The sequence below is a fragment of the Poecile atricapillus genome, chromosome 5 (assembly GCF_030490865.1).
Source record: "Poecile atricapillus isolate bPoeAtr1 chromosome 5, bPoeAtr1.hap1, whole genome shotgun sequence".
NCBI lineage: Eukaryota > Metazoa > Chordata > Aves > Passeriformes > Paridae > Poecile > Poecile atricapillus.
Window position 1 is genome coordinate 10,206,860 of NC_081253.1, and position 21,826 is coordinate 10,228,685.

Below are 21,826 nucleotides of genomic sequence, written 5' to 3' on the forward strand. Positions count from 1 at the left end.
AAGAGATGACACCTTTTATGTCTGCAGATTCTCTGCTGTAAGGAAGACAATCTATTTTTAAATTACACTTTTCCTAGCACAGGTGAAAGGAAGAGCATAACCGGTATTAAGAAACTGCCCCTGGAGCTCCAATTCGGAGTGACACTGTGCTAGAAGAGCTGTGCTGTGAGTGAGTACAAGCAGATACAGTGTATTTTACACTAAGGATGTGGGAAATGACCAGGAAGAAGAACAGAGAAACATCAGACGGGAAAAAAAAAGGAGTTGCATTTCTTTTCAGTACTATGTGTGTGTGTCTGGGCTGGTTCTCATTTTTATGATCAGTCATTTTAAGCCTGAAAGTTCAGGGACACTCTGAAGTTATCCTGTGCTTAGCTCAAGGGTGAACATGAGACAGAGCCAGCTGCTTCCCATCTATTTTCCTTCTCCTTGGGGAGTCCTGTTCCTCCCTAGCAAAAGGAGCCCTTACTTTGGAGATGGAGGAGAAGATCTAACTCTAGGAATGAAAATTTGGCTGTGAGTATGCTGATGGTATTGTGCCAGCCTCACTAGCAGTAGTTGCTGCTTTGGAAGTGGTCTAGAGAGGGAATGATTTTATTTAGAGTATAGTTAATTCATTTTCTCTCCAGAAACTGCTCGGTTGAATGCTGCCCTACATCCTCTTCTCCAAAGTACCCTGTGGATGCAGCACCCCACATGGAGCCAAGCACTCGGTCTGTAACCAGGTGCTTTATTCCATCAGGCACGAGAGGGCACTGTTAAATGGGGTCTCCTCTCCTCTACATGAGAGGTTGCCTGAAGGAATTTGAGAGAGTTTACCATATCTCCATGCCTGGGAGCTATGGCAAGCAATTAAACTTTTTTAAGTTGTACTTTAGACCTGTCTCCTCTGGTGCTGTAAGATGCCAGCAGCAGGAGGACGTGTTCATTGTGTAAGTAAAACAAATAAAGGACACAACCACTGCTATTTACCCATTACTTTGCAAGCACAAAAAAGGAACAAGAACAGATTCTAGGCATCCTTGGCTTGGAGGGGAGATGAAGAAGGGTATAGGGTATTTTTCTAAGAAACAAAATTCAGCCTTGCACAAATTATTCCTCTGGGTTTTTGTTTGGTTTGGGGTTGGTTTTTTTTTGGGGGGGGGGATTGAGGGGTTTTTTGTTTGTTTTGGGGTGGGGTTTTTTTGGTTGGTTTTTTTTTCTTGTTTTTATGTTTTATAAGTGGTATCAGATAGGCAGCAGCCAATACTGATTTAAAATATATTTTCTCAGCACAGGGCTAGATTATGGAACTCCCTGCCATAGGACACATTGAAGTCAGAGCCCTGAAAGACTTTCAGACCACCTGAAAGAATCTCAATATGTTGCTGGACACCAGAAAATGCTGAGTCTTTGGAAGGAACAGACTTTGAGGTAGTGCTCCAGGCACAAACTTTAACAGGGGAGTATTTTAGGAAATGGGGTTCAGCTATGTTGCACTGTGAAGAAAGAGCAGGGCAGCCTGACTGATAGAGTAACCTGGCACTGCTGAGGTGATGGCTGTGAGGCTAACAAACACTGATTTAGCACTCCCAAGCATCTGAGGAATCAGAGATTTGTTTCCTACTTGGTAAAATTTCCCTTGTGCTGACAAAACTCCTTGTCATGCAAAGATCAAACGGTTTTTATATTTCAAGCAAAGAGAAGCCACCAAAGAGAAGGACCAAAATGTCCTTATTATTACTATTCCTCATCTTAAGCACCTGAAATGCTGTTTCTATCATGGCCCATATGCCAAATTTCTTACATAGTTGCTCAGTTGTCCTGTGAACAAATGGAAGCCTTCACACTTCTTTCCCTGAGTGCTTTCTCCTCCCTGGTTCCCAGTAGGTTAAGATGTGTATGAATAAAATACACAAATGTGTAACATAAAAATGCTTTGGAGAAGGTTGTGTTTAGCAAAGCAAATGGCCTGACTTGGCACTTGGTTATTTGTACTGCAGGAGGCCTCTGGAGCCCCACTGGGAGAGGTATTTTCACAGGTCTATAAAAGAAAATACTTTGCTTTGGGGAACACCTTCTGCCCCCCTTGTGCCACAGCCTAGAGTGAAGTTGGACTGTGAACTGCCCCTTTTATCTGGAGTCACTGAGCTCAGCTAAGTGGCCTGATCTAACTTTCTTTGGTGTCCCAAAACCTTCCTGTGGTTATTTTCTGATTTGATTTCTCCAAAAACTACATTGACACAAACAAGATTAATTCCTAGTTTCTGCTGGTTGCTGGTGGAGCTGAGAATTGCATTTTACTGCCTTTAGGAGTGTTATGATAGCCTCACTTCATGTGGATGATGCAGTTTACCATGTTTGGACAGGTAAATGCCATTCACTGGGTGAGGAAAGCAGAGCCTAGCTTCAAGTAAATAAAGCCTGACCTTCCAGCTAAAGGAAAGATGGAAATGTTTTTCAAGATTTTTAAAGAAAAAACTTGATCCTGCAACAGGAAGCTGGAGTTCAAAATAGAACATCAGTGGGAATATCACAGGAGGAGGAATCTGTAAGTTTCCAGCCTGCTCTTTGGGTTGGAGAACTCAGTGTGTCTATGGTAAGTGTTTGCTCTACATGTTTTTAAATGCCATGGTGGGAGAAGTGGATTCGAAGCATATGAAATGTTCTTGGTCTTCTGTAATTCTTGGTATGTTGACAGAGCAGTTAATGAAAGGCTGTTTCAGCTGACCAGTTGGAATAAAGATAGAGAATGTGTATGTGGTGAGGAGATCTGCATTCAATTACCCTCCTACCACAGACTGGCTGCAGACAAGACAATTATTCTGTGCCTCAATTCCCTAATTCTAAAACAATGAGCTTCCTTTGTCTGACTTGTCTACGTAGAGGAGATGCTCCTTGGGGCACTGATTGTCTCTTTAAATGTTTTTTGTTTTATCAGTTAATACAGAGCAGCCCTGACTATCTGAGTACTACTGGAATTTTCCTGCTCCTAATCAGAAGTGGTTAATTAGTCACTTGCTATCTCTGGGTTTAATTTTTGTTTTCTTTGTCTAATATTGGCCAAAATGTTTTTTTTTTTCTTGAATAACAGTATTACATTTATTTTTGGAAAATTGTCTCACGTGATGTCTTTATTTCCCTTTTTTCCCACTCCATCACAATTTAAGAATGTCGGCAATGGTAGTCCAAACTGCCATACTAAGCCACATTTTTCTTAGACCAAAAAATTTTGTTCTAAACAAACACACACAATGACCACTGCAGAGGTGCTTCATTGCCAGTTATCCCCCTGTGCATAAAGTTAAATTGAAGCTTTCAGAGCAGATTTGAGATGCCAGAATGTCACTAGCCTAGGTGAATTTTAATGCAGTCTCTTGTGCATGTGTTATTCACATTAAAAATATCACTTTGGTACAGAATCCACTTGGGACACCTTAAAAATGTTTGACCAGATAACAAGGAGATGTAACAGTCACTGGAAGCATTTCCAACTTGGGATATTTAATTAGACCTTATGACTGAAAATTCTTATCATCATCAGAAGATCAACATTCCAACATATTCCTGGTTATATTTATTAAATATTTCCTTTTTTGGTCCTAAGTGTGAATGTTTGGAAAAATGTTAATACAACCCACTTGACTTCACTGGCACATTTTACAAAAGGAGGAGGAAAAAATGTGGAAGCCACTGAAAACTAAAGGGTTCTTGCTTTGGAGAAAAACAAAGTTCAAGCCAGTGCTACAGACTGGCTGGAACTCTTCCACATATTTAAAAGGAAAAGACCCTATTGAAGGTTCTTTTCACAAAACTCATTTACTTCCTTTGAATAAAAGAGGAACCAAGCACACTTAACAGTGTATAAAACACATTTCTTTAAGAGAAGCCAGCTTTATCTTCAAGTCCCAGCTAGTTAATCTGCTCAAACTCATTTTTAACTTAAAGTCTGAGAAATCTGACACCACCACAGGGACTAAAACCTTTTAGTCTAGATGGAATTTGCTGACAATACTTTCAGCTAGGGCACCAATAAAGACAGATTGGTTTCTCTCATTAAATTTGGTAAAAATGAATGTTTTCCTGTTTCAGGGAAAAACAAGGAAGGGGACAAGTATTCATTTTCTCTCTACTTAGATCTGTAAGCTGTACTAGCTACATCTACATGCTAGCTTCACGTACATGTGCCATAGCTGAATGATGTGCAAATACAGCTGTTTTGGAAGTGCCTGGGACATCCTGCATTCCCCTCCTGGAGGGGAGCATTCCCCTCAATAAGCTGCATATTTTCACCTGCTCTGCAATAGCCATCTGGCTATAAATCCTGAAGCCTGGGTATATCTGCAGTGTAACTGGGGTTGGCTTCCAAAATACAGATAGTGAACTACTTGTGTGAAACTCCTGCTGTGGGAGCTTGGAAATTCCAAACGTGCACTGGAGCATGGTCAGGTATGTGCTGCATTCACAGGTAACTATATCTTTTTGCATTTTGACTGTTTGTGTATTGGTTGGTAACCGAACAGAATTTCCCGGCAAAAGCTTTTTATTACAAATGCTACATTACTCTCCCATAACTGTTGAAGTTACCTAATCTGAGCGTTGTTAAATAACAACAATTTTATTGCCATGAATTAGGCAAACTTCAAATATATCTCTCAATTTATCATGTTTAATTCTTGAGAACAACAAATCTGTGTTATACAACACTTGCCAGACATTGTTTCTATCGCACTGTTCTTCCCTTTCATTCCCAAGGGTTGAGATATTTGCATTCTTTAGCTTTGCATTAAAAAGAGGGGGGAAAAAAAAGAACAACAATAAAATTAGAATATCCTGCATCTCTGTAATTATGCTGTAGCCATGTAGCCATGACCAGTGCTTCTTTCTTTAGGCTAGAAATTGAGATTAGAGACTGAAGTTTGTAATAAAAGTAAATTATACTCTGTATCTGGCTTGGCTGGTCTCTGTATGCATAGCAATGAGCACTAATTCCAGATGTAATGGAAGCTCTCCACTGTAGATTATTGAGAAGAATATAACTGTGCTTTGGTAGAAACAGTAATAGGCATATTTGTTGAATTTTCTCAGCCTCTGATTCATCTCAAACTCCCCCTATCAATTTGCATTTAGCTCTGCTGAAGTGAGAGCTTTAGGACAAAAATCTGTGTCTTCCCTGCACACAGGCACTGTTCCCATTTCATGAAAAAGGACAAAGCTAACTGCACAGTACAGAGTGGGAAGATTTTCCTTCTGTTGGTTGTCTTTACAGTAAACCATAAGAAAGTTTGGATTGGATATTAGGAAAAGGTTCTTCACCCAGAGGGTGGTTGGGCACTGGAATGGGCTCCCCAGGGCAGTGGTCACAGCAGCAGCCAAGGAAGCGTTCGGACAAGGCTCTCGGGCTCATGGCGTGACTCTTGAGGTGTCCTGGGCAGGGCCAGGAGCTGGACTTCGAAGACCTGTAGGTCTCTTTCAGCTCAGGAGATTCTGTGATTCTATGATTGATCTGCAGGGTCAATCAAGCTTCAGTTGGTATCTGTTTCTCTGTGTCCATTTGCACAACACAGAGTAACCACTCCCTTTATCTACCGCTTGACTTACACGAAAACCTATAGCACCCTGCTGATGGATTTCATTCAGCAAACAGTCAGAAGTAGTTACTGGTTTTGATGCTGTAATTTATGAAAGTGGAAGCTCTCTGCCACCACCTGTGGCTTTAAAAAAATGAAGATGCAGAATATTCGTAGTTCAACCAAATATTTGGTTCACTAGTCTCAACAGTCTCTTAGTTTGAAACCTAAGTTGTGCAATTTAGCTGCTATTAAAATCAATTAAATTGCTAGATTTTCCTTGTTTATTCACTAGCTTATGTTGTTCCAGCCTCTAAATACAAGATGATAAAACAGCTGCTGAGTTTCCAAATCTGAAGTTTCCCCAGCAGTCAAATGCTTACAGCCCTGTTGCCTTTTTCCCATCAAACACAGAAGTATAAAGGCTCAGATACTTGTACACCAGATAGGTATAAACCACCTGTGTGGTCTTTTGCTGGCACATCTAATCCACTTTTATTTCTCCTGAGCTGAGTAAACTGATGCTGGCCTAAATGTTGTGTGTCAATGTTAGTACTACATCGTGTCTGACCTCTTGGCTTCCTCCCTCCCTGCATACTCAATCTCTATTTGCAGCATGAAACTCACAGGCTTTTAATGCTTTCTATGTTCACAATCAGCAAAGACATAAGCAGGATGAGGATGATAATTTAGTCTGCCTGCAGATTTGGGAAGAGCTCACTTTTTTAGAAGATTATCTTCTAATCTCAAGAGGCTAGAAACTGCATTGCTTTTAAAATGAGTGCTTACATTCTGAAAAAAAACCAACAAAAAAAGCCCTTGTGTCAGAAAGAAAACAAAGAATGGGCTCTGGGAAATGGACAAATGTGTTTCTTTCCAACAATATTAATTCCTAAGTATCTGATTCTAGCAGTTTCCCTGCTTAATTAAGGGTCATATCAGGAACAAGCCCTAAACTTAAGCAATTTCTGGAGCAGAAGTGTAAGTGAGAAGGCAGCACATATCGAAATACAATTGTGTTTAGGTACCTCCTGAACTTTATCCTGAAAGGAGCCTAAAGGATTTTACAGAAAGATTGTGACTGAAAGAATGAATGGAGAAGAAAGCATAAGGCAAAAGGAGAGGTTATCTTTATTCCCTCTGTGCAGTGCTGCTCCTTGTTCTCCTAATCACCTGATAATCATCTGAACCCTGTTGTTCAGCTTCAGTAACTCACTTTTCCTAACACTTCAGCTGGGTAACTTCATCCTTCACTCACTTCCCGTGCCCTGCCCTACAGAAGCTATATAAGCTCTCAGAGGGTTTTGCTGGTTACAGTCCGTGGCTTGTAAGCTACAAAAATCTAAATGTAGGTCAAGATGAGTTGAAATCTTTTAAACACAGCCAGCCGCTGTTTCCTAAACACGTCCCTGGAGCAGCTGCATGGAGGATGTTTACAATTAAAAACCAACCCTCAAGCAGCCAGTTCAGAATGCACAGGATTACTGTAGCCAGCAGCATTAAATGTCATATCTGAACTTTCATTATCTTGAGCTTGATCACATTTAAGATCAGCATCTAAAGAAGTGGAACTATTAACTTCCAGCATTCTAGACGGCTCTTAGGACAGCAGCCCAACTAGAAGATAAATGGTCCCAAGAGGACTCTGGGGATGAACTGTGACTGGACATCAAGTGTTATGTCATTCTGGTTTCTGCTAGGATGGGAGATCCCTCAGGTTTTTTTCTTTCTTTTCCTTCTTGATCTGACTTGTGCAATTAATAAACCCAACAAAACAAACCCAACAAAAAAGCCAGCAAAACAAAACAGGAAAAAAGATGAGCTCTGCTGAAAATGAGTCAATCCCTTGAAACCCAGCAGGGGCACCGTCTGCTCTCCTTATGGAGCTCAGTGGCTTTCATCACGATTCAAGTGTCTCCTACTCCTCCCTCTCAGCTGAAGGCAGATGTGGGTTCACTGGCAACACTGGGTCTTGTTCTTTGTGAGTGTTTAAGGCCTGAGCAATCATTTTAAATTGAAAGCAGAGACGGTGATGCTATTACAAGATTGTCTAGAGCAGCGATTCCCAACTAGTAAGACATGAGAAAAAGGTTTATTTACAAGAAAAAGGTTTCATGAAGTCTAGGCTAGAAATCAGCATAGAAAAGCATAAGCATGACGTAGAGCAGCATCTTTTTAACAGTTAAAATATGCTGAGAAGAAAACTCCTTCCAAGAAGGTGTTGGCAGTACAGTCTTCAGTCAGACCATGGAGAAGGTCGAAGCAAGCTTGTCCCTGGCTCTGTGTGGCCTTTTGGTTTTCATGTACTTTCTGTATTCTAATGCCAAATAATAATTTATCTGCAGAGAAGAAGTGTTCATACAACAAACATCGTGCTTTTAACAGCTCTGCAGTTAGGTGTGTAGCTGTGGAACTCTGTGTGCATGCACTGCCACCTGAAATCCACTACAGACAGACAGTCACGCACGTCAGCAGTGATCAGGGATTGATTACCATTTGTTTTGGACTAAAGTGAAAAACTTTTGGCAATCCAGAATCTGCCACAACCATGTACTGAGAAGGAAAAAGCCCAGGAGAATCAATTTGGCTGAATGTAACCAATAGCAGAAAGAAGTTTAATGGTGCAAGTGAGGACTGAGGTACTCAGAACCTCCAACAATAAAATTACTTTTCTTTAAAGTCATTTCTTCTCAGTGATTCTGGTCGAAATACAAATTAATAAATAAATAAATATTAACCTATTTTCGAAGTCCCAGAGCCTTTAAAACAGCAAAAGCATCTCATTCTCCTAAGAGTCAATCTAAAGGAATTAGGAAAAGGAAAACTAACACTGCCTCCTCCTGAAGAGTTAGCAGCAATTCCCCCCAGTGTACTCCCTTTGTACTACACCTGAAAAAGTCAAAAGTGATGGCTATAACTTTCACAGACTCATGCTGGTAACTGTTCTCATCCTTCATGGAAGCTCAGGTACCAGGAATGACGCACCAGGAAAAGGCAGCATCCTGCATTGCTTCCATGTACAGCCTACTTAAGTTGCAGGACACATGCTCTATCAATGGCAGAAAAAGTCACCTCAGAATCAAATTGGAAAACACTGAGGTCTCAGCAAATATAAAATCCTTGACATCACTGCAGCCAAGAACAGCTTTGCTGTGACTTGCTTATCTTGGCCCCATTTTTCTGAGTTGATGGCTGTTAAGATGAAACAGTGAGGGGAGAGAAGGAATTGTAGCCTGGGCTGTGGTTACTCCATCACCCTTAAAAGTATCTTAGTGCCTGGTGAGGAGGCAGGTTTTCTACAGCTTGTGCTTTCCTTTTCCTGTATCAGTTCAGAACCGTGTATTAACAAACCTAGCAGCAATCTGCAGCACAGAAGAACATGAGAGGACAGAAAAGAAAGGCTTTTCCATAGAACCTAGGCTCTTTGTATGTCTATTCCCATGTATGTTTATGATCTGGCTAAAAATCTATTTCAAATAGGCAGTTGATTGGGTTTTTAAATTGTGTAAATGAAAAAAAAATATCTGAGTAAAAAGGCTTTCAGTTTGCAATGTATGCAATTTCATACATTTCCTCTTCAGGGTCTCCATATTATAAAACAGCAGTTCCAAGGTCTTATTGTTGAAGAGGATTCAATTAGTCCCCATCTCTCATTTGCTCTTCCTTCTACACTATTTTAGCACTTAACACAATTAACTGTAAACGGTTTATTAAAATAAATCCCCTGCCCCAGATTTGGACGTCCCTAGGCAGATGTGCCAGAGCACGGGCCCTGGGCAGGCCCTGGGGGTGGGGGAGGCAGGGGCAGCCCTGAGGCTCCGTATGCCTGGGCCAATGTCCCGTAGCTGGCATCAGGGCACTGCATGGCAAGGCTGCAGCTCCACACAGACCCCTGCACTCCCCATACATACCCACATGCACACCCCCGGGCATCCTATCCCAGTCCCAGGCAAACCTTCACCAACATCCTCTGTGCTCTCCCGTATACACAAGCTATGCAGTTCCTCCAGAACACACACACAGATCTCCCATATCTATTTCATTCACAGCCCATGCAAGCCCATAAGCACACTCTACGCTTCCCTTACATGCAGCCATAGATACAAGGTCTATAACCCCCACATCCCCACAGGCTCGGCAGCACATGGCTCATACGGCACCCATGTGCATCCCTACACACTCCTCATACACCCCGCACCCAGATCTGGACACCCCCATGGGCAGCCGCCCCGCCTGGGCGAGCCGCGCTCCACAGGCGCTGGGCTGGGCTGGCCGTGGCTCTCCCTTCGCTGGCCCTGGCACGCCCGGGGCTCCCCCAGGCCCCTCGGGCGCTCTCGAGCGAGGCTCGGCCGGGCAAGAGCGCAGGACAGCCGCGCCGACCGCAGGCGCTATCGCCGCTGGGCACCGCTTCCCCCGCGGGCTCGGCGCTCCCCCGCTGCCATCGTGTGCGGGGCAGCCCGGGGCATTCCAGCCCGGCCCAGCCCGGCCCGGCTGAGCGGCAGGTGGGCTGCGGCCGGAGCCGCAGATCCGGGGCTGGGCAGCTCGGGGCGAGGCGGCTCCAGCAGTGCTCCCCGGAGCCGCGGGGCTGTCCCTGCCGCTGCGCCCCGGGACGCGGAGGGAAGCCCGTGGGCGGGCACGGGTGGGGGGCACCGCGGCATCCTCCGCAGTGGGAGGTGAAGTAGGCGGAGAAGGAGGAGGAGAAGGAGAAGAGGGAAACCTGCTTCTCCGGAGGGACGAGGTAGCGGCGCTGCAGCGAGCCAGCCCAGCGGCGCGGGCTGCGGGCACATGCCGGGCTTGGAGCACCGGAGCCGCGGGATTCCTGTCTCTGCCCAGCTCCCGTCCCTTCCCCGGAGAGAGCGTCAGCTGGGCTCCGGCAGGGAGGAGGGCTCACCTACCGCTCCCCTCCCGGAGTGCATTAATCCCAGAGCAAGCAAACCTAGTAGTAAGTACTTGTCATCTTTTATGTATGATTTTATACAGTTTTATTGTTCTCTGCTGGCAGGTAGCAGAAGATTTCTAAGATGAAGCATTTATAGGCTTGGCTGTAAGGATAATCTCTCTGGCTCTCTCTTGGCCTCCTGAGCCTTTCAAATAGAGAGGTGCATATGTAGAGGCACATGTAGCAGCACTCCTTCACTACACGTCTACATCTTTAATGTTTCAGAAAAAATGTATGTGCTGTTTGTTTTGGTTTTTTTTAACTTCTGCCATTCTCAAAGTAATTTGTATCATGTTGCACAACATGCTTAGAGTCCTAGAGGAGGACAAAATCTGGTGACACCACTTAAACATCCTGCGTGAGGATGGGGAAGAAGATGAATGTTTAAAATCACTAACTTGGCAGAGGCGGGGAAATCACTTCTCTGCAGGCTGCCTTCATGCTATGGAGCAATATGCTTTTGGGGATTCTTCGCCTTTTAATGCTCTTTCCTGTATGTGCACATCTGGACTCTGGCATGGCACTGCTCCCTGCACTCAGGCTGGAAAGGAGCGGCATGGCAGACTAGCAGGGGCTGGAGACCGGGGATGTAAAGAGAGACGATCTTACTCTTACACTTTAAAGATACTTTTTTGCCCTAGTCTTGTCTTCTGCAGAGTAAATCCCCAGGAATACTTCTCCTAGAGTCAGAAAGTGGAATCAAAAGTGTTTTGAAGGCTGTATTATTCCCCCTACAAAGGGAATGGCTGAAAGGATAAGTGCAAATACCTGATTCCACACCCTTCTTCTAAGGGGTTTCCAAGCATTTAGGGGCGGGGGGGTGGGGAGGGAGGGTGTGAGTGTGGAGTTACATGACATGCAGAAGGTGTGTTCCTTACTAAGACTACAAAATTATGCTTTGTGGAGTGCTACGAATGCCAGTTCTGTCAGTGGAGCTGTAAGAGAAATAGTAATTTCTCTCTCATTTTAAATCCCTAAGAGAACTACTATCTTTCTCCCCCCACTTCCTGCACACATCTTTATTTTATTTTATTCTGCTAATGACTTGCATCATTATTTGCAGAACATGATATATGTCTTCCTGTGCAACTATAGATTTGCTGAGATGTTCCTGGAACTAGGTTCTAGGAGTGCATTCTAGGAGCCTTCTGTTTTTAAACCAAAATTATATTTACTAATAACTGAATAGTTAATTTTCATCTGGCACATACCCAGTATTTTCTGTTTCCTCAAGTGACACTACTCTTCTGTAGCTGGTCACTGTGTGCTCTGCGGTTTGTAACAAAGTGCTCATGATAACACGTTTTCATAATACACAAATGTTACACCCATCCTTAGCCTTCTGCAAATGAATGCTACAGGACAAGTGTTTTAACTCCAAAAGTACCTGGAGTGACTTTGTTGGTTCTAGAAGGAGAATGTTTGCTACCAGAGGACCAGCCACTAGAATGATAGGCAGGATGTCCTGTGCTGGTGTGTGACCTATTAATGGCTTTTAACCTTTTTAGATGGACATGAGCAGAAGGGAAATGCCTGGTTTAATAAACACCGCAGCTGGAATTTTATATGAACACGGGAGGCTCACACCAGTTAATATCACTGACCCCATTTTTACTGGTCTTGTAGGGAAGTCTTAAAAGGTCTGCTGCAAAGAAAGTTATAAATCAGATACTCTGCTGTTGCAAGCATGTGTCCATAGCTTTAGTTGCCCTGCTGCATGGTGCAGAGGAGAATGAAGGAAATAATTCAGTGAAGTTCTGTTGGTTTCCTTGTGTAATACTGAAAGGGAATTTATAAAGTCTGAAATAAGCTGGGAATACGTACTGCCATTGGCTTAGGTTAAATGTAAGAGACGCATAATTTTTCACCAGTTTTTGGTCTGTTTTTTGTTCTCTGTTCTCCCTGGCTCCTCCTTTAAGTTCATTAGGACTTCCTCTGGGCGATGATCCGATTTTTACAGTCAATCAGAATCCATACCAATATCCTTACGCAGGCCAAATACACTGTACTTAGAAACACTATAAACCAACAGCTACAAATTACTTTCAGAGCCTTCCTGAAACAAAATGCAGATATAAATAGAGTTCAGAACTGCTCCAAATGCTGTGCCTTAAAGCTGTGGATGTCTAAATCCAGAAAATGTGCTCAGAAGCTCTATTTGAGAGCCATGTAAGGAGATGGCTGAAGTTTCTGGTTAGACTCTGGAGACCTGGTAGCCACAGTCTGTGGTTGCTGGACTCTTCTAGGTAGCTTGAATTTAGGTCTGAGCATGGGTTGGAAGTGATCCTGGTTTTGCAGACAGACTCATCTCCTTTCATTCATAAACTTGTCAAGTACATAATAAAACATGCTGTGGTTGTTTGCTTTTGCTATGTTTAGAGCTGTACTCAATCGCTTTTCCAAACTTTATTCCACAGGTATGAGTTAGGAGTAGTGAAGGTAACTTTTTCTTGCCATGGCTGATTAACACACTCTTCTGTCTTTGATGCTAAATTACTCTTTTTTTTTTTTTTTTTTAATACTCTCCCTGTAAGGTCAGATGATCCTTTCTCTCATGGCTCTAGAAACACATTGCTGCACCTGTTGCAGTAGACTTGACTTTAAACTTTTCCTGTGGCATCCACTATATCAAACAGCATCTTAGCAAGCTTTGTACAGCTGCCTTCATCCCACTGAAGGGAATATGTCCATGATGTACATTAGGGCTACATATGTTGTTTGGATTTTAGCACTGGATGCAGAGAAGATATGATTAATCTATAGTGCTGAAAAGGATTCATTAGTGAAGCCAGATGGTTCCAGGTAGGATGGACTCTGGATTCTTTTTAAATTTAGCATAGCTTTAAATGTCATCTTTGCTGTCTGGGTTTTCCGAAAATCTGTATCTTTTACAGTATGGGTTTTGCTGAAATCTCTGTCTTTTTTGAGCAATTGTACAGTGTCTATTGAGTGTGCTACAGCAAGGTCTGTCTCTAATAATGTTTTCATTAAGCGTCTCTACAGACAGAAGAGTAAACTAATTGCCAGACTAACATGTCATTTGGCTCTGTGAACAAGCTACTGAACACTAACTTATGAATGGAAACTTAAAAGGCTCATTAGCAACCTGCTACACGAAAGAAATGCCAAAGTGAAATGAAAATACATTTATATTCCTGTTTTTGTTGTTGCTATTAAAGCTGATATAGAATTCCAGTTTAGTTTTCGTGGGAATCTTAACTAATTTCATAAACTTTTTTTGCCTCTGAACTTTCAGCAGCTGCTCCCTCTATAAAAGCTAGGAATAACTGGTTCTGCTTTAATAGGAATGAAAGGAGAATTGAGCTCTATAGAAATGAGGAGATTAGAGCTCCATGAGGCATATACCCATTTAATGCTGCTGGAAACCAAACCTGCTTGAATAATCTTAACTCACTTCTGGTGAGCAGAAATTCTAGGGGAAAAAGAAAAATTCCCTTAGTGACTTATTAACAAAGGCTTTTCAGGTTTTCTGGGATTTATCATGTGAGCCTAATCTACCTTTTGTTCATCCAGTTGGCAGGCTTTAAGATTTAAAAGAGTCTGCAGAAACTCCTCCCCCAAACTTCTTATTTAATTAAAGAGGCTTGGTGCATTATTTACTTTTGAGTCTTTTATTTATGTGGGAACAATGAGTTCGGATTAACATATTGTAAAATATTTGTGAATGCTGCATTATAATCAGGGAAAAGAAACAAACTTTGTCTACACCTTCAAATTCACACTGACCTATATGGATTCAATGAGAATGACTGAAAGTGAGACCAGTCATATGTAAATAGCAAAATATAAATACAGGTGTGTAACTCCACAACAAATTTCTCTGCTTCTGTAAGTGATTTAAAGGGCCTGGAGGAAAGTTGGTTTCATTTTCTTCTGTGAGAGTCATTGGATATGCAGATCAGGCTTTGCACGTAGCAGTAATTTTTATATTTTGCTTTGGTAGTTCACCAGAGACAGACTGGTAACTGTAGTTCTTTCAGTAGCTCCCCCAGTTTCTTCTCCTCCCCCACTCCATTCATCCTTGTAGCTGTGAGCATCAAGTTGCAGATAAAACAACTTCTGAGAGAGCAATGGGATGCAGCTCTTGCCAAAGGCAATTAAGTGCTTAGGATTACAGTGTGCTTTACAAAGTGTGTTCTTGCTGAATCCCTTTCCTCTTCTGTTTGCTGGCACTAAGCAGTTTCTTGGCACTTACCTTTGTTATAACAAGTCTGAGCATTGCTAAACTTCACTACAGCATGTCTAGCAAGCTGCAGTGTCTTCTGTTTTGAGGATAGTCTTTCTGGTGATTCTTTTCTGAGAGTCAGCTTGACCTCATCACCTTTGCTGTAATTGGATTAAATTCACTCACTTGCCAAAAACACGACTAGCTGACAGCATATTAATTCTTCAGACTGAAGTGCTGTTTTGTATGCGTAGGTTCCGTGGTACCAAAGACATTTTTAGGGCTTGTGATGCAGCTAGTGTGCCACAGGATACAGAATTGTCACAGAGGGATGTTTTCAGTTATTTTCTTCATCACAAAAAGGTTCAAACAGACCATAAATTCCATGTGAAAGTAGAAGATCTAACCTGTGGGAGAAGAAATTACTTGCTCTATTTGCCAGTCCTGTGCATCACTTGATGCTGCTTCTTGTGAAATGTGATAAATTGCTGAGAGTCCACAGACATCCTGGCTGGGGGAAGTGAGTGATGGTGTGTGCTATTTTACACACTCACTGTAGTTTATTTCCAATTATTGTACAGCAGGTTAAAATCATTATTCTGAGTTTTACTGCTTTTTTTCTGTTTTTCTTCAGCAATCCTGTGATATGAGGTATTTGCAGCGTGGCAGGATGATATCTGAACAAAAAAATGTACTCAAAAAGGATACTGGAACTGTGTAGTGAAGGATAATCTCATCACCAAGCCTGTAGTTTCACCCGGAGACCTTTTATATACTGTTTAAACCAGTATAATCCAGCTTTCAGAGGGAACCACTGCTAAGCAGCAAAAATCACTATCCTGATTGTTAACCTCAGCAAAATGTAGAAGGATGAGTGAGTAATGGGGAGACCGAGGACTGAGTTGCAAATACTCTTACAAAGAGGACTTGGGAGACACAGTAGTACCCAGTATGGCACAGGCACTCTGAGATACTCAAAATAATGAAAGGATCCCAGTTTTAGCTTTTCTAATCTGTTTGGAAGTACTGCAAGTTTCCTGTTTGCTGCAGAGGCCTGTAAGAGCTGTGTTTTGCAGGCAGAGGAACTAGAGCTCCCAGCTCTGTGTTCCGAGCAGGGCACTGTTATACTTGATTTCAAGGTGATGTTGCTTTCTCTAAATTCCATAAACTGATGAACACTTCCGGTGCAAAACAATAGGCAGACAAGGTGAGACATGGGTGTGAGATTTTTCCATATCTTCTAAATGACAGTCACAATTTAATTTACTATGTGAATGTGCAGTGCAAATAGTAACTAAGCTTTAATACCTCTTTAATACCTCATTATAGAATGCATGTAGTTGCCTAATATTTTTTGGCAGTATTGACTGTTTTGAAGTTTCTTGTCTCCTAATGGAAGAAATATATGATTCCATTAATTCTTTTTTAATGGTGTAAGTAGTTTGTTAAATACCAAATTAAAGGGTTTTTTCATTCATATGCTTTATAGCATAATTGGAATTGTAAGCAATGTCATTGAAAAACAAATTTTAAAAAAACCCTCAGAACCAAAATACTGACCATCTCTCCTGGACAAAGATTAAATCTGACTGGATAAAAAGAATAAAGTATGAGGGCATGTTCTGCAAGAAGCACTCACAAAGTCCAGGTCGGACATACACTGTGTGTTTTAACACTGTTGATTGTATCAAAAGGAAAGTTACAAACCAAAAGCAATAAGCAAGCTGTGTTTAAAATACACAGGAAAGAGAAATTTGTCAAGAATGGCCTGCTTTACTTAGATTATTTACCTCAGATCTTTTAGAAGCGTAACCTTTCCTTTGGTGGAAGAAGAGGAAGGCATTAAGTCAGTGCTTCATTAAGTCAGTAACGCTGAAAGCGTTACTAACTCATCACTTGTTCAAGTCCAGCCTGGTTTTGGAGGTGACAAACCTCTTGTGTTCTGTGCAGGGTAAGTTTTACAGCAGAGCTGTTGTGGGTTAGGCTGGGGAGCAGTGCCGGCACAGAGGCGGCTGCTGCTGTTTGAGAGCTGACATTGTGGTCATGGTGGCCTCGGGGGTGTATCTTGGGCAGAGCCTGAGAGAGCATCGCAGAGGGAGTCCTGGCTTGGAAACAACAGCTGGTGTCTCACCCCCAACATCACAGCAGTGCAGTTCCTCTGACCTCAACAGAGTTGCACCATTCATGGTTTTCAGTGACGTGGGAGCAAAACTGGGCCTATATTCTTTTAACTGGTCTATTTAGCAGCTCTTTTCCATATGCAGTCTCCATGCCAGTGACAGGAGCTTCCTGGAACTGACAGCAGACACAAAAGACCCTCTTCTCTAAACCACTGGACCTTAAGAATTTTGAAAGGATGTTACAACAAGCCTCATAATACACCATTGTCAGGCTCTCTCTGAAGAGGCCTGCAGTGGTATCATACCTCTAAGCTTTCCAGAGGGGGTGTGATGACCCCACAAGGAAGAAAATACAAGAGTAATGGTTTGGGTGGCTATGAGGAATTTTATGGTACTACTTCCTTTGGCTGTAACTTGAAACCAGCTGGAGGCATTTAGTGCTAACTGAACTCTATATAAAGAGGCAGGCAAATATCTGAGCATGTACACTGCAGATTTTTTAAGAAGAGATTTTGTGAGTCTGTGCATGCTGGCTACCTTTTTCTCTCAGACAAGGGAGTGGTGAAAGAAGATTTGTTTTATTTTCTTCTGCATTTCCCTTTCTTCTTCCTACTCATTTTCCTGTTCCTTTGCAGTACAGCAGTTTTTCATGTTGCTGTGAAAGCGTCTGTGCTTGTGAGCAGAGTGAGCACATTTGAATGGAAGAGGCGGTGGGTTTGGGAAGTTTTGAGCTCCAGCATTCCCAAGGGAGGGGCAGGATTTGCATTCCCTACTCCCTCAGCGCTGCTCAGGATGTTCCTGCAGGTGTGTGTGTGGGATGGCAGCCGGTATCCCCGAGGGAATCCCCTCACGGTGGGGAGGCAGGAGCGCTGCTGTGCAGGCCTTGCCTCCTGCCTCACCCGCTTGGAAGCGTTTCCCGCCATTTTACCTCAGCCCCGGCCTATGGGACCAGAGCTTTATCGCAACCGATGGGGAACTTTGCTCAAGTTGTATGCTAAAGTCAGCCTGAACATGGGCACTGGGGTGATTATTGATCATAAGATCCCATCTTGTGCAGAGTAAAAGTCAGCTTCACACGTGTTTTCTTAAAATGCTTCTGAACTCAGCAGAACCACTGCTCTTTCAATTTACCTGAAATTGTGCCTTTATCAAGCTCACCTCAGATGCCAATAAAACATTGAACTCCCACTCAATCTGTTTAGTTCTTCCCTGATACAGAGCTCAGTTATATTCCTTTCCCAAGGTATTTCCAAGCTATAGCTGTGGATGTTGATGTGGTTCTGGTTAGCCTGAGCAGAAGTGGAGGCTCACCTCCTGACTGGAGCACAGTGACAGCCCAGAAAATGAGGTTGCAAAAGTTAAAGACTTGCAAGCGTCTCACCAGCAGGGACAGTCAGACATGGTCAGATGGCTCTCCAGGTAAAATAGTGTGGACCTTGTGCCATTCTTCACGTGTGCTATTGACCTTAATGTAGGATCCTCTAACTGCAAATGCTTTACCACTTTTTACTTTTTGCTTTCTCTCAGAGGGTGAAAGTAAACATGAATGTTTTAATCAGTTTTAATACTTGGTGTTATATTGATTTTACATTATATTGCACTTTGCTGGACAACTGAGGTGACCTTCTTTGGACTTGCTCATCACTTTATGAGCACTGCAGGATTCTGTGGGTTTATTATATGTATACACACCTATAATACAGGTATATTGTATCAGTAATGTATGGCTACTGATATTGGAGTAGGGGTCTGGAGTAACAAGCCTACTTCTTACTAAATGGCAAAGGAGAAAAATGTGTGATATTTCATGTGTGTTCATGCCTGTCATGGTTTCTGTGGTAAACTTTCCAGTGCTAGTTCCTTTCTAGCTGGTTTTATTGCAAGTGTAAGGTTTTGAGACAGACTGTGTCAAGGGCAGGAATAAGAGAACTTTGTCAAACTTTGTTAGTTTTTTATCTGTGTAGCACGTAATTTTTTTCCCCAAAGGCCAAACAAAAATATTTTTTAAAACTGTATGAGTAACAAGATAATGAAGTAAATTGAACATTAAAACAACGGATTTATTGCCTTGAAAACAAACTTGCTGTAATTGCATTTCTTGTAAGGTTTTTTTCTCTTTTGTCCAAAGTTATATTTCACTTACCAGACAGGAAATACAGCCTTGCTGATTGCATTTTTAGAGCTATAAATAACTTACTGTTTTCAAAGATGGTGTCAGTTTAAAAAATACTTCTAAAATGAAACTTCGATGAAAAATTAAATTGGGTGAGTAAATAATTACTTACTGTACTGTGTGTACAGATATTAAAGGTGTTTTCAGGGGAAGAGTGTTAAAAAAGAAGTTCTGGCACCTGTAACTGGTCTAAATTGTTTCATTTCCTTTTCTCTGCTGGTTGTGTCTGTCCCTGTCCCATTCTCGCCCCCGTCATGAGGGGTAATGAATTTGTTTGCTTTCTATCACCTTGGTTTTTTGTTGGGATCATTGCTGATCCTCAGGAAGTGGTATGAATGCTAAGTCAACTTAAAAAATTCTTAACTTTAGAATTGCCTCAGTGTTCCAGTTAGCCCAGTATTATCTGACAAGTTGACAGGAGAACCTCCAAGAGCTGTTTCTTGAGATCCATTTCTCCCCACATATCTCCAGTTTCCACAGCTCTTCTGCTAAGGATATTAGAGGATATGTACCTATTTAGTCGTTTAAGTGTCTATTTATGGACCTGTTGACTAGAGTTTGTTTAATCCCTTTTTGAACCTATGAACATCCTTTGCCTTCAGAGTCTTGCGTGACAGCAAGTTCCAGAAGCTTGTAACCTGCTGGATAAACATGTCCTTTCTATTTAAATGAGTTGGTTGCAGTGAGTACTGCCTTGCTGTAGTTTTGTAGGGTTGGGTAAACAACTGTTCTTCATTTAGTAGCTCATGGGTTTTTTGTTATACCTGGTTACACCCACTACAGATGCCTTCTTTCTGAACTGAGGACTCCCAGCCTTTTTAGTATCTCTGTTTCCACCTGGTTGCCCTTTTTGACACCTTGGTAATGTCCTCCTTGGTGTGTGGAGAGCTGTGGGAGTGCTCAGACTGTGAGGAGTGGCAGAAATGTCCTGCCTTCCTATTTTTCTGAGGATTCCAGTGATACTGCTGGCTTTTTTTGAGTACTATTGAACACTGAACCAAAGGCCTCAGAGAGCTGCCAAGGAAGGCTCTGACTTCCAGCTAGGAACATTTAGAATTGATATTGCCTTGAGGAATTACTACACTAAGGCCTACCTGCCAAAATCTTCCTCAGTCATTTAATTTTGTTGATAAATATGCTGAGTAACACCAGTTCCAGCACTGACCCCAGGAATTACACTGTTGATTGCTCTCCATCTTAAAAAGCTTGGGAAGTGCTATAATTTCTAATGTTCACTATCCTACTTACATTAATTCAGACCTGACAGATTGTGGTTTCCAGGTTCCCTACACAGCCCTTCCTGCAGCTGGGAATTACGCAGGCAGGATCTGTGATTCTCAAGCAAAGAGACTCTCTGTAGCTCAGGCTTACATACCTTGGCTAGTTGTCCTTAAATTCATATTTGAGTTTCTTCAGAACTTGTGTGAAAATTGTTTTGTCTCAGTGCTTTATTAACATCTAACTTCCTTGTTCGGTCTGGTATTTCCTGATTTTACTTCAAATTGGTCTGGTTCCTCTACCAGATTTGCAACAGAGAGTGCATTGGGTGTGGAAATCTCCCCAAATATTTCATCTGTAAAGGCTGATGTAAAGAATTCACTGAGCTTCTCTGTTACCACTGTATCATCCCCATCTGAGCTTTATGCACCTTTGTCATCCAGCAGCTGGACCTCTTTTCCTAGCTGGTTTCCTGTCCTTGATGTATTTCAAGAGCTGTTTACTAGCATGGTGATCTTTGTTTGCAGGCAATTTTTGGATTGTCTTTTAGCCCTTTTAATTTCCTGCTTACATTTTACTTGCCATGTTTTATGGGCTCCCCTGTCTTTTCTTAAGCAATCCATTTTCTAAGAGCTGACCTATGCCCTGCAATACTCTCCTAACTCTCCCTGAGGCTTCTTGCCTTTTGAACTGCTCCTTTTGAGTATCCTCTTTCTTTTTCTTTCTTTTTTCTTTTCACATCCTTACTTGATTCCCTTTCTTAAAATTAAATAATTGTGCATAGGTTTAGTTTGGTGACCCTTACACCAGAGTTATTCTTTGTGTTACTTAACAAGTAGCCTTTATAGCTTTCTCTGGTTTGGATGGTCCCTGTATTTAGAAGTTTCTTTTCCAATGGAGAACTGTATATGGATCTAGAAAAATAATATTATATCATCCCTTTCTTTTGCACAGAGGCTAGCATTGAGTATTTCTAAACATCCTCATGTATTCTTGGTGTACAGCAATTAGTACTGTAATATTCTGTGGAATATTAAATCTATCAAAACTGAAGGGCACAAGCTGTGTATGAAACTGTTCTAGTGTTAATGGATCTGCATACGTTATTGCCTTTTGCATGCACATAGTATGTGCAGTGGTGATGAAAACTTTGCACTCCTGAAATCCTGGACTAAATTATATATAAAATTCAAAACCTACGCACTTGAAACATCCAACAGGAAGATAGCCTTGCTCTTCCAGTTTTGCAGACATGAAAATAAACCTGAAAGAGAACACTCTGTGGTTACATGAGAAGTCTCTGTGGACATGTTTACAAGAGCTCAAGAGTGTTTATATTCATTCCTCTGCAATTACTGGAGGATTGTCCTTATTCCATAAAGCATGTGTATGCATTTGAAGGAGTAGTACAGGTGTTTACTCTCTACAGATGCACTTCAAAGGGCTGTTTGTACAGATGCAATCCAGCATTGAAACAAAATATGCAAACAAGTTATTGTTGATTAATAGTGCTTGGCTAGCTGAAGCTAATATTAATCAGAAATACCTAGGTAGGTGAATAAAAGCAGGTACTGTCTTCTCTTTGCCCTGACCACAGGATTAAAGTGTTTGTGGTTTTGTTTGATTTTTTTTTTTGAACCA

General features: G+C 41.9%; 1 protein-coding gene across 1 annotated transcript in view; it reads left to right on the plus strand.

Annotated features, from left to right (window-relative positions):
• Nucleotides 1–10,316: 10,316 nt before the first annotated feature.
• The window catches only part of MYLK (myosin light chain kinase), a 195,829-nt gene continuing 184,319 nt past the window's right edge, over nucleotides 10,317–21,826 (plus strand). Inside the window, exon 1 of the mRNA XM_058839679.1 lies at nucleotides 10,317–10,491. Coding sequence (XP_058695662.1) covers nucleotides 10,335–10,491 — 157 coding nt within the window. The 5' untranslated portion in view covers nucleotides 10,317–10,334. The remainder of the gene's footprint in view (nucleotides 10,492–21,826) is intronic.